This window comes from Patella vulgata, chromosome 2 (genome assembly GCF_932274485.2).
Source record: "Patella vulgata chromosome 2, xgPatVulg1.2, whole genome shotgun sequence".
Taxonomy (NCBI): domain Eukaryota; kingdom Metazoa; phylum Mollusca; class Gastropoda; family Patellidae; genus Patella; species Patella vulgata.
This window is the reverse complement of record NC_065880.2, coordinates 2057419-2071435: the sequence shown is the minus strand read 5'-3', so window position 1 is coordinate 2071435 and position 14017 is coordinate 2057419. Positions and strand designations below refer to the sequence as shown.

The 14017-nt window shown below is 37.6% G+C and overlaps 1 protein-coding gene across 1 annotated transcript; it reads right to left on the bottom strand.

Moving 5' to 3' along the window:
* Window positions 1-10677: 10677 nt before the first annotated feature.
* LOC130010767 (putative ankyrin repeat protein RF_0381) lies at window positions 10678-14017 on the bottom strand (the record flags this gene model as incomplete). The annotated part of the gene is made up of 2 exons (XM_056098776.1): window positions 10678-13279; window positions 13934-14017. Coding segments are annotated over 2 exons (1524 nt in total), but the record flags the coding sequence as incomplete, so codon positions are not given.

Genomic DNA, 14017 nt, shown 5'->3' with positions numbered 1-14017 from the left:
TACAATATTCCATACAGACCAGAAACATTTAATTCAAATGATGTTTATGATGGTACTTCATACAAAAAGTCTGAAAGTAGTCCCTTGAAAAAAATGGATATTTGAAAAATAAAAGTTTAATTATATGGATTTGGTGTGCTCAAACAAAGATAGTTTTCAAAATGTGAAGTCTTGATGGTTGTAGTGTATATATTCAGGTATATCTGTGAGACTTTGTGATTTCCCATGTTTAGTTGTTTACCCTGTAGCGGCGCAGTTACAAAGTCATTATTTTTTTTTATTTTCATCCATTCTTTATTGTTCAGGATCATCTCAAGCATTTCTAGACACCAAAAAAGGCACTAAAGGTGTTGTGAATGATATTTTGAGGACCCCCCCCCCATTTCAGATGTTGTGCCGTCTTCATTAGCCCAGTTTAGGAGCAGAGCAGTCGGACGTTAAACCCCATTTAATTTCATTTCATTTCGGGTGTTGTGACAATTTTGGTCACTTTACCTTGCCCTTAATAACAATTATTCAGTAGTTTGTTCACAATCGACGAAATCCGTTTATAATTTACAACGGTTCAGACAGTAGATGTCATAATTTTTATTTCGTTTTAAAAACCGTTACCACAAACACATGGACAAATATATAGACGTCACAGACACACATATTACAGTCCCGGGTCTGTAGTGATAAATATACAGACGTCACAGACACACATATTACAGTCCCGGGTCTGTAGTGATAAATATATAGACGTCACAGACACACATATTACAGTCCCGGGTCTGTAGTGATAAATATATAGACGTCACAGACACACATATTACAGTCCCGGGTCTGTAGTGATAAATATATAGACGTCACAGACACACATATTACAGTCCCGGGTCTGTAGTGATAAATATATAGACGTCACAGACACACATATTACAGTCCCGGGTCTGTAGTGATAAAGACTTTACTGAAAATGAAAAACGAACTAACAATGAATATTTCCAACCGGTGTATAATACTAATACTAGTGTGAGTCCTAATTGGCTATATGCTGCATGAAACATAAATGTGGGCACATTGAAGGAAAATATCTTATGAGTAACTGTTTAAATGAAATTTAGTGGTTGAAGTGGGGGATAATTTCAACAAATAGGATAATTTCATTCGTAACATGAAATCAGGGGAAGCTATTTCACTGTTAGGGTTTCTGTCACCCGTCATCACACACCATATATAGTAACTGTCAAATTATTCTGTACCATCTGGCACCTTGTAAAATTACACCTCTACGATGCTGTTACGGGTAATACACGTAGCGATCGACGGGGGAGAGGTCTACATCAGGGTCATATATGCAACAAAACTTGTCTTATTCAATATACTAAACAATCCAAACTTTGAAAAGTTTCACCAAGTGTTGACTAATGTGTCGCATATATACTTGACAACTTAGAGGGTTTTCTTAACATGCTATATTTTATTTGATCTTCGCCAGTCGCCGAGTCAATTTTGCCACTTAGAGTAAAGGGTAAATTAATTGCTTTATGACCTCTGCTAAGTTACGGGATGTTGTTTTCCAACGAAATTCAAACTTTCGTTTTTTAAGAACATTTCACTGTAATTTTTATAGCTACTGCCGTCAGGAAACGTTTTCGCTAACAGCTCTGCTTTGTTTATCCTTACCTAAGTTTGATTTTTCAGTTATTATATTTTGCTATGCAACATTCGCTTCTCCTGTGTCCCTTGAGAACATTAACAAGTCATTGCCATGCAAGATATGCCCACATTTTGCAAGAGAAGCACAGAGAACCAGCTAAAAAAATAACGTGATTTTTTGTACAATTTGGATCCATAATCCAGGAATATATGGCCCGATATGCGCGAATATCGAAGGTAACCGAAATCTTGGGGTTGTGAACATACATTTCACGTTTTACCAAAATCGGATAACAATTGTCACCTCTAGAGGGTCCACAACCTTCCTATTTCATACTTTTACACAATTTGCGTACAAAGAGCGGCCATTTTTTTGGGCAGTTCCATTTCTGTTTTCCCGGAATTCGAACTCAACCTTCATTATGGTGGAATGGTGATATATTTAAACGGTTTTTAAAATCAGAAATGCGAGTTTTCGAAAAATCAGGGGCCATAATCTAGGAAGTTACGTTCGGATATGCGCGATTATCAAAAGGGACCAAGATCTTAGTGTGTAACGGTGATATATTCACACGATTTTTTTTAAATCGGATAAAAATTGTGACGTCAAAATTTTGTACAATCAAGGGTCATAATTCAGGAAGTTACGATCCGATATGCGCCAATATCGAAAGGAACCAAGATCGGTGGGTCATAATTCAGGAAGTTACGGTGCGCTATGCGCGATTATTGCAAGGAACCGAGATCTTTTGTGATATAAAGATAAATTTAAAGGTTCATCAAAATCAGTTCAAAATTGTGGCTTCTAGAGGATCCACAATCTTGTTATACCATATTTTTACACTATTTGCGTACGAGGGGCGACCATTTTGTCCAGCATGTTCGTACAATCAGGGGTCATAATTCAGGAAGTTTCGGTCCGATATGAGCGAATATCGAAAGGACAAAGATATTTATGTTATAAACTTACATTTCGAATCTCAACATGCCAATATCGACAGGAACCGAGATCTTAGGGAGATAACCCTATATTTCAAGTTTGGTTGAAATCGGATAAAAATTGTGACCTGTAGAGTGTCACAAACAATTGTGGACGGACGGACGGACGGACAGGGGCGACGACAATATACGTCCACATGAAAATGTGGGCGTATAAAAATAATTTTGCTTCTCTAAACGAAATGGTCTTAGTTTATTGGATTCTGGGAATCTCTTTAGTTTCTATAAATTTGCTACATGTTTTGTTAGTTGTTTTATGATTTCCGCCACAATTAGCACGTTTTAATACCTCAGATGAACGAGTTTGAAAATTTCTCGCACACCTTGTAGTGAGACTCGTTATGTCCAAACTTTTGACAGTTTCTACACATCCTGACACGGGGAATATACGGGTATACTGTTCTTATCTGATAGCCTAATTTTATTTTTTCAGGGATATGTTCCTTTTTGAATATGACTTCTATGGTCCTCGATTTTTTGCCATCTGGGATTCTGTACCTAAATACACATATAACATGATATCCATTACTTTACAAATCGTCTAAAAATTCATCGTTTGAGTATTCAAATGGGACAGCATGAATAATGCCATGCTCCTGGGTGAGAGATAGGGTGGGACAATACTACTTCAGTTTCAATCTTGTGCGCCTTTTCGGCATCGCTGGCATTTGCAAACGCCAATGGCACGTTCTCATTTTTCAGTATTTTAATTACGGGAGTGTCTTTCATTCTTAATTTGGATTTAATTTCGTCGCCGATCGTTTTATTTTTTTAAGATTTTGTATAATCCTTAGGCTTAACGATGGCAACTTCGGTGTATTTATTAGTAATTAATTTATCAGTATGTTTACAACTGTCTACTGCTTTAAAACAATTAGAAAATTGTGTATTTAAAAGACATTCAACATAGCCTGAACATTTTGTATTCATAACCGCGATATTGATTCTACTTAAACAAATAAACTCTTGCGATGTTAACTTGAGATTTATTCTTAGGTTGTAGTAAATTTGTAGCTTGAACTTGTATTGAATTATCTTTGCTTGCTACGCCTGGGTGAGCTGAGAGCTATGTGAATACGTCCTTTCAGTTCGAAGGTGATAACGTATGACCGTGGTAAATGATGACTTGGAGAAGGCTTTATATATATATCATTGGCAATTATCAATCATTAATCCATGACAATTATTACTCAATAAAATGACCCAGATTTTCAGCTTAAATTATAGTATACCGCCACGTGGTTTTGGTTAACACTCAATGGCGATGTATTTTCAATTTGAATTTTAAGGGGTTTTTTTTCCGCCACTTCTCAGAAATAATCGGAAGTACACCAAAACATCATTGAGCACAGAACGCAGACATGATACCACAATACACAGCGCGGAGTGTCCGGGCCGAATATATTTACTTAATGTATGGGTTTTAAAACTCGTTTGTATTCATTGAAAATGTGATTATCGGTAATACGTTGGCCCTATTTCTAAGCTAGAGATTTACAGCTTCACAACGATGCCATGTATTACGTAAAGCGATTGGCTGGTTGTCCCGATGTGTGTGTTGAAAAAAATAACTAACTAATTTCACTGAGAATTTTAAGAAAAAAGAAAGATTTAAGAATATGGTACTCTTACAAAACGTCCAAATAAAGGTGTTTTAAGATTTTGGATTTCAGTATTAATTAATTGAACTGGATGGGCTGTGAGCATGTCTTAGTGTGTGGCGTACTAGTGCTATATAAATGTACATATTATTATTACTATTATTACATGTATAATATTTCAAGGTGATACAATTATTAATATGTATAATATAATAGTTATGTTATATACTATTCAAAAAAAGTAGGGGATATTTGATTTTTAAGTGTTATTAAAGTCACCTAATGAAACTGACGAAGAAACAAATGACAAAATGAAATGAAGTTCACATTCATCGATTTATTCCAAATGATCGTTAGACTAAGTAAGGCACAGACTGACCATTATAAGGGTAAAATGATACCCGGGGTCAAACAGCAAAGTTACCACAGCATCACAACCAAGTCAGTAACGGGTAAATCCTCCTCTGTTTGCCAAACAAGCATTGATCCGACGTGGCATACTCTTAATGAGACGTCTAAGCTCATTTTGGTTCAGATTGTCCCATTCCTGCTGCAACGCAGCAGCAAGTTCTTGGACATTGGCAGGACGTTGTTGACGTTGACGTAACCTCTGTCCAAGCATGTCCCAAACATGCTCGATGGGGGAGAGGTCGGGACTCAGTGCTGGCCAAGGTAATGTGGTGATGTTCTGTTGTTGGAGGTAACCTGTAACGATCCTGGCCCTGTGACATCTTGCGTTGTCATCCTGGAAGATGAAACGGCGGCCATGACGTCGTGCGAACGGCACAACATGGACTGCCAAGATGTTGTCCCGGTAGTACTGGCCTGTAACACGCCCTGCAACAACATGTAAAGCCGTTCTTCCAGCAACAGTGATGCCTCCCGACACCATAACAGAACCACCCCCAAATCGATCATGTCTGATGACGTTAACGTCTTGGAAGCGCTCGTTTCGACGACGCCACACCCTCCTACGTCTGTCCAAAAAATCAACAGTGAACCTTGACTCATCTGAAAACATCACATTGCTCCAGCGTCGATTATCCCAGTGTTGACGATCCCTACACCAACGACGTCTTGCCTGAATGTGATGATCTCTCAAACAAGGAATCACGCGAGGACGTCGGGCGCGAAGGTGACCCCTATGCAGTCGATTCCGAATCGTCTGGCCACTCACTCTCACACCAGTGTCTGTTTGAAGACGAGCGCTGATCTGATTTGCTGTGATGACACGATTTCTCAAGGCCAAGGTACGGATAAATCGATCCTGGGCTTGAGTTGTCGCCCTTGGTCGACCTGAGCGTGGTCTGTCCTGTACAGATTGTGTATCACGGTATCTGGACCATAGCCTGCTTATGACAGACTGAGAAACATTCATCGTCCGCGCCACAACCGCCTGTGTTGTGCCGATCTGTAGCATGCCAAGGGCACGTAACCTTTCATTTTGGGTAAGCCGACGCATATCAAAATTTGTTTTCTGGTCACTAAAACAATTAAACTGATGTTTCCACCCTGGAATTCAATGCCACAATGACTGTAACATTCAAAGTCAGAGTCGTGCAAATCTTGGGTTGGACCCCCATAATGATCCCAAGCATCACCTGCATTCCATGCGGTAGCTATTGGTGCGTTTGGGCGTCACATGTAACTGGAAATGTTTCTTCTGTTAGGTTCTATAGTGACTTTTTTCGTAGTCATTTGCATATTTTAGTATTATGCCCCCAAAATCAAATATCCCCTACTTTTTTTGAATAGTATATGTATAATAGAATAGCGATAATACATACGGTAGATGTCTATAATAAAATATATTACGTGATACAATTGAACATGTATAATATGACCTACTTACTCTTGTTTTAATTCCTCTGATTTACGCCAACTCATCGTAACACGTTAAACTGGAGACAATGTTAATTTGTTAAAAACTTTGGTGGTAAATTGATCACAGTGAATCTTGTTTGATATACCACATATAGTCTCGAATAACACCTGGTAACATATATAACAAATAGTCTCGTATAACCAGCCACGCAGGATTTCAATTGTCTGGTTAAACAGGCTAACATTCTATTCATAGTTTTTTAATTTCTAAGAAACACAACGGTCGTAGAATGTAAAGTGAAAATGAAAGTACAATATTGACTGGAGTGAGACTACTTATTATTCACCATGTAGTCGTCAATGTTAATTTCTTCTTGCTTATATATCAAGCTAAATACACGTATGGCGTGTTCATACTTTAACGACTCCCACAAAGTCCAACCCACACAGACACAGACACACACACCATCACACACAACCCCCCCCCCCCCCCCCACACACACACACACACATTAAACTAGAATTGACATTAATTCAAAATGGAAAATATATGTGTTAATATGGATAGTTTAATGGTCGAGTGAAAGATATTACGTAATATAATGATAATGTACGAGGGCTATATCTATATATTACGCAATGTCTTGCACGAGACCATTAAACAGCTAAAAATACAGACACTATCCAGCACATGCATTTCAATGAAATATGTCACGCTGGTCCAATATTGCAACTAGTATAAATAATGTACGCTTGGCACATTTTAAGTATATTTATAATTCGCTATGTCTCATCCTTACAATGTATGCTCTAATTTATCTCACAAAGACAAAAGTTACAAAAGTTACTACTACTGTGGATAAAATAGTTCTATAAACAGATCTATCCAAAAACATATACATGGGCAATCACTTTACTTGGCCTTTCTGGTTATTTTTTGTGTGTGTAGGGGTGGGGTGGGGGTGCTACCAGCAACCTGTTCTAAAAACAGGATATTATTGCATACCCTTTGGTATAACTATTTACCACTAATTTGATAGAAATCCGAAAGAGAGAGAGGGGGGGGGGGGTGCGGAGTAACAGCCACCCGACACAACCTAGGTCATATCAGGACTAATTTATCTTACAATTTTTATTCAATAATTTGATTGTCAGTAGGGGTCTTCAGCAGTAGGTGGGGTTGAATTGTTTTACGGTGGAGAAAACCCAAGAGATGGATAAACTAACTTGTGCACATTTCAAATGGATCTATTCCAATATAGGGTTATATAACATTGTGGTTAATCAGTATACAATCTTATATCTTCAAACTTGACGCAATGACTCATAGTGCACTCGTTAAACCACTGGATTTGTCGGAAAAAATATAACTGATAATTAGTTATATGAGAAGTTACATCAGATGTTCCACGATACCCAACTACCACCTACAGTGAATTAGAGTGATGGAAGATGTCGAGGACATCCACCCGATTCTACGGATAAACATATCAATATTTATAGCTGTATTGATTACGATACTATAAGTTAATATATTGCCTTTATAATGCAAAAGATATAAAAAAATTACCCCCCCCCCCCCCGCACTACCCCAAGAGAAATCAGATCAAATATAATGTATAGAAAGCTGCGCACAGCGCAAAGGGTGACATGTCGGGTATTAGAAGGGCAACTCTTCAACCATGAAACATCATATGTCACATTGTCCTTCGGGGAAGTGTGGCGGACACAGGCTATTTGATTGCAGGCAGTGGAGAACGATTCGCCTTCGAAACAAATGTGAAAAAATGAATTTCATCAGCAGTAACCTCCACTTTAATACAACTAACAAGAAACTACACACAGAATAAGAAGTGCTGTGGGGTGCCACAGAATAAGCAGTGAGTTATTGTATACAGCTGCTTAGCCCCACGCTCCACACGTTACAGTCACTGCTGTAGGGTGCCACAGAGATCAGTAATTGAGCTGTATACTAGAACTGTTGATTGTATTTCTGATCAAGATGTTCGTCAAATTCTAAATGATATTGAAAACTAATTAGTTGTGCTTTTTTTACATTCAGGAACAGGTCTTATTCTTTGGTGTGTTCAAGTAGATTTTTCTATTTAAACATGGCCAGGTTATGCACAAAGAAACGTTAACAAGCAATATGGCGATCTATTGAACCTGTACACAAAGAAACGTTAAGTAGCAATATGGCGATCTATTGAACCTGTACACAAAGAAATGAATAGAGCATCAACACTTGTATAGTAATAAAATTGTTTATTCATTTAGTTACCTCAAGCGAATTATCATTTAAAAAACGTCCAATATGTTGCTCAAATATATCACCTGATTACGACAATAAATGGCCCGTGTAATTCTGTACAGTAGAGAAATATATTTGTCGGTGTTTTTAGAGAGTGAATGTGGTTGAGTATGCCTGGTATATTTACAGTACACCAGTTGTGTAAACGGCAATGAAAAGAAATGAAATGGGGTTTAACGTCTTGCCGATCGGCTAGCTGTGTTAACAAATCGTATTGTAACAGATGGTGCTATATCAACCAAAACAAGCGCTGTCAACGGAGGGGGGGGGGTAACAATTTTAAAGATTTGGGATATCGTCGGATAGTTGAAGCATGAAACACGAAGAGATAAACAAACTGGTAATATGGACACCAAGCGTCCTCTTTGCAAGGGGAACAATAAGGAAGGCAAATACTTTTTGTTTTAGTTTTTATAACTAGGGATACTGTATACTCTAGCCCTAACCACTGTCAAGACATAATTAACAGTGTCACTAATTTTAGTTCACCTGTTTCGGTTGAAAGAACAGAGGAGGTGGTGTGATATCCATGTGCATCTTAAATATATATCATCTTGTTTTCATTTTTAAATATTTGTGTACATGAAGTTGTGTTTTTTATTTTTAATTATTTAATATACTGTGATATTTGTTTTTATTTGTGTACATGAATACTTTATGTGATATCTTTTAATTTGCCTCATTATTCACCGTATGTTTGGCGCAATATATCCCGGTTGGAGCTGACGTGCCATAAAACCCTGTTTATTCATTCATCCCATTTGCGTCTAACGTACTGACTTCGATGCCGTGTTCAATCAGTAATAACGGCGTTTTATAATAACCATACAGATTATCACACCTGTAACTATCAGTCCCACCCTCTCCATCATCTTAAAAAAAATATCTTCTGAATAAGAAAGGCTGCCAATAACTACACTGACTTCTGTTTGAATGTTTTGTCTTATGGACTTCACTTATTGCGGGATATAGGGATGAAAATGATATGGTGTTTAAATATGGCGGGGTATCAAGATGAAAATGCGATCTAGAGTAAAAAATAGAAAATCAAAAGTAAAAGTTGAAAAAGAAAAAGGGAAAATCCTTATCTAAAAGGTTATTTTTATGGTGGAAACCTGTAAATGTATGCATTTTCAACTTTAAATCGTCAGAATTTCATTTTCATAGACTGATTTTGATTTTCTACTGTCATCTTTGGTCGTTCTACATATTATTCTCCAGTGCAGATTTTCGCCAATAGTAGTCCTTTGGTGACTGATAACGGCCATGTAATTGTCGCCCTTTTCATTACGACAAAGTCAACTTGGTCACGCACAATCTACCTTAAATGCAATGAATATCACGCCGTTCCTTGGGGCATATGGATCCTTCTGGGGCGTACATTGAGGGAATTAACTCGTTTCTGAGTTGGACACAGGTCACAATTGGTGGACCACGCCTAATCTACCTTATTTGCATATCTCAGTACATACCCCCAGTACAAAAACAAAATGGGTAAACTCCGTTCCTTGGGACCCACTAGGGCAACTTCAAACCTTCTGAGTAGTCAATTGTAGTGATTAACCCACTTCTGAGTAGGTCAAAGTCACCATTAAAAGCATATCTCAATACCTACCTTCGACAATTTGTGGGGAACTACAATCACAAAATGTGTATCAAACTGTTACTTGCAATCCCCTGTAATAATATAACTCCTCCTGGGTAGTCAATTATGGTGATCAGCCCACTTCAGATTGAGTCAATAGACAACATTGTTCGGCCATGCCAAATCCACTTTAAATGTGGGCTTAGATACTGATACCATTCGTCTTTTTATGGCCTCAATGCTTTACAAGACCCACTAATGACGGTAGCCTCTACCGCGTAGCGTTTTTGGCAAAGGTGTTTGGTAACTCTGATAAGGAAAGTTGCGGAAAGTTGTCCTCTCGTGACCCCAATGCTTTTCCCCAATTTTGTAATGTATCTATTTAAAACTATATAGCATTCGCAGAGCACTGAAAATCGATCGGACATACCACGAACAAAATCAGAAACAACAAACTGTATCACAAATTTAATAGTTTGCCTTAGTTAAGAAGGGTGCAAAATATACAAAAGGCGCCATGATATAACATACAAGAATCAAAAGACAAGGCTAATATATTTTATGTATCTAAAATCAAAACACAGTTTAAAACAAAATACAAGTATAATTATGATTCTAAAATGTGAAATGAAAAAAATAATTAAGCAAATGTGAAAAAGCATCAATAACCATGTTATGTACATTTTGATACAGTAGTCAGTACTCTTTCAGTTGACATCAAAACTAACCCAGGTAATTTATCCTGACATATTGTAAAACGAAGGTAGCCTTGTTTGTATTTGAGCTGAACACAGGATTGTAGAATAAAGGATTGTTCCATTACTTCACGTAACTGGAGTTTTGTGGGTCCCACAAGAAATGAATCCAGGCAGTTCTTACAAGGACATGCAATTTTAAAAAAATGGTTTAAACAAAGTAGATTTCGAATTATTAAAAGATTGCTGGCTCGGGGGGGGGGGGCGTGATTCTTTGCCTTTCATAAAGCTAAGCTTCTAATGGATTTTGTGCGGTTATATATGGATTAATAAGAGAAATATTGTCCGTACAGTGACGTTTCAGCCAACTCTTCAGCGAATTTCAGCTTTCAACGCCTTAAACACTGTACGAAACTATCACCCATTAAATTAATGTGAGCAGTATTATCACCGTAGGATAGTAGCTGCCTTTAGACTTTATTTAAAGGGCATGTTGATTTACTTAAAGTAAAACAGCGGTAATATGTCAAACACAGTTTCCTTTCAAATACAAAATAACGGCACACATTTCTAACATAATCTTCTTAATTGAGAAGCAACATCTAACTAAATCATGAGTTACTTAGCACACAGACTGGATAACCTGATCTAAGATAATGATAAAAAGAATTACTGTAGATCCTACACTGGAAAACCTGATCTAATATGTTAGATCTGCTCAAAGTTACGGTCATAAAGTCTTCGGTCAGAAGGATCATAAAAATAATTGTAATTTGATTCATAATTGCCATAAATGGGAAGAAAGTTGGAAGTCGTGAATACAGACACTGGCGACGTAGTATTATCGGTCCTTGTGTCGTCATCTTTATCGTTTATTACAAGAGTAAAGTATTTCTCGGGTATCAGGTCTTTCATGACGACATAATCTTGTAGACGTTGTGGTAAACCAACTTGTGTTATTTTACTGCTGATTCCTGATCCGATACAGTTTCTGATTTCTCTTCTACATCTTGACTTCAAACTTCTTGATTTACAGAAATCGCGGAAATTACCAAGCTGTTGTTTATCTTCAGATTCTCCAGTATTTAAGACCGACGACATCGAAATCATTTTCTCTATTTCACTCTTCGGTGCACCGCTTTCAAAATATTTTTTAGAAAGCCTCAAGATATCGGAAAAGTGAAATTTATCTTTGACATTTGAAAGATCCAAACCTCTGAGAGAACAATTTTCTGTAACGAGATACCATATGAGATCTTCCAGCATTAAGTAAACATTCTAAAAAAGATCTGTTATGGTTCCGTGCCGCTGCCATCAAAGCCGTCTTTCCATTATCATCACTCAGATTAACATCGGCTCCAGCTTTCAGTAAACCATTTACAATCTTCCTGTTATTCAACCGGACTGCAATCAACAAAGTTGTATTTCCATCGTTATCACTCAAATTAACATCAGCCCCAGCTTTCAGTAAATCCTCACAATGAATTTCTTTTTGTTTCTGTACTGCCACTATCAGCGCTGTTTGGCCATTGTTATCACAAATATTATAGTCTGTACCATTCTGTAATAGAAGTGATAAAATAGTTTCATGCTGGTTGTCTACAGCAAACATCAACGCCGTCTTACCACGATGGTCTTGTAAGTTGATATTACAGCCAGCAATGAGTAGTTTTTCTACTATGTCTTTAGGTCCTCTTTCTGCTGCCAACAGCAACGCTGTTCTGCCATCGGCATCACAAATATTATAGTCTGCACCATTCTGTAGTAGAAGTGATAAAATAGTTTCATCCTGGTTGTCAACAGCAAACATCAATGCCGTCTTACCACAATGATCTTGTAGGTTGATATTACAACCAACATTGAGTAGTGTTTCTACCATAGGTTTAGGTCCTCTTTCTGCTGTCGCCATTAAAGATGTTTTGCCTTCCTCATCTGTGGCGTTATCTGCTTCACTTCTCAAATTTGAATATTTAAGTAAAACATCTAAATCCAGTGAAACTTTCAAGAGTACTGCAAGGTATAGCGCATTTCTACCCAATACATCTTTCGGTTTCAGATCGGCACCAGCTTGTAGTACAATATTTGCTATAACATTATCCTTATTTTTAACTGCGATCATCATTGGGGTTGTTCCTCTGTTATCACAGTGGTTTACATCAGCACCAGCCTTCAATAATTCTTCGGTAATAGATCTTTCTCTATTACCTACTGCTATGAACAAGGCCGTTAGTCCATCGACGTCACTAAGATTGACGTTCATCCCATTCTGTAGTAACATTTTTATTATTTTCTCCTTGTCTTCATAATTAGCAGAATATCTTGACACTTGTATAGCTTTGTGCAACGCCGTTTCTCCTTTTAGATTCTGGTGATTTATATCACAATCTGTTGATGTCAACAATGTCACTAGTTCTAATTTACCTTTTTCGGAGGCAAGAGCAAGGGGATCATCGCCATTTTCGTCCACTGTATTAACATCGATGCTGTGTTCAATAAGTAATGAAGCGGCCTTATAATGTCCACCACTGATTGCTCTACACAACAGATTATTACATTTGTGAATATCAGCCCCAGTCTCTATCATCTTCTTAACAATGCCTACTGAAGTAAATTGATCTATCGTATGTTGGCAAGATCGTAAGAAATAGTCCAATACAAAACATCCTTTGTTATCTTTAGCGTTGACAGATGCACCGCGGTCAATAAGTTGTTTAACTAAAAAAGGATTACCTGTCTTCACACATTCCATTAAAGGTGTAACGCCGTTTCCATCAGTGCTGTTAACATCACACCCAGCTTTTATCAGTATCTCAGCAGTAGTCGTCTGTTGTCCTCTTTTTGACTCCATTAAAGGTGTAATCAGTGTTTTAGCGATAGTCGTCTCGTGTCTTCTTATTGACTCCATTAAAGGTGTTACACCGTTTTTATCAGCGATGTTAACATCACACCAAGCTTTAATCAGTGTTTCAGCCATAGTCGCATCTTGTTTTCTTATTGACTCCAGTAAGACGGGTGACAAGTCTTTACCTGCTTTAATATTGACATCACAGTGTGATTTAATTAATGTCTTCACCATCTCTTCATTTCTTTGACATACTGCTAAATACAGTGGAGTTTCATTCCATGAGTTCAGTTTGTTTATGTCCATTCCTTGAGACATTAATAGTTGAACACATTCATCGTACGAATCTGACTTCCGGAAACTCCTTGCAAGACAATGAAGAAGTGTACTTTGATGGTCTGTTGTTTCAAAGTTTGCTCCTCTTTCTACCGTAGTCACCGTACCACATTCAGCAGCCAGTTGGATGGGCGTTGTCCCATTAAAATCTTGTAGATTAATATCCGCCCCTGCCTCCACCAATAA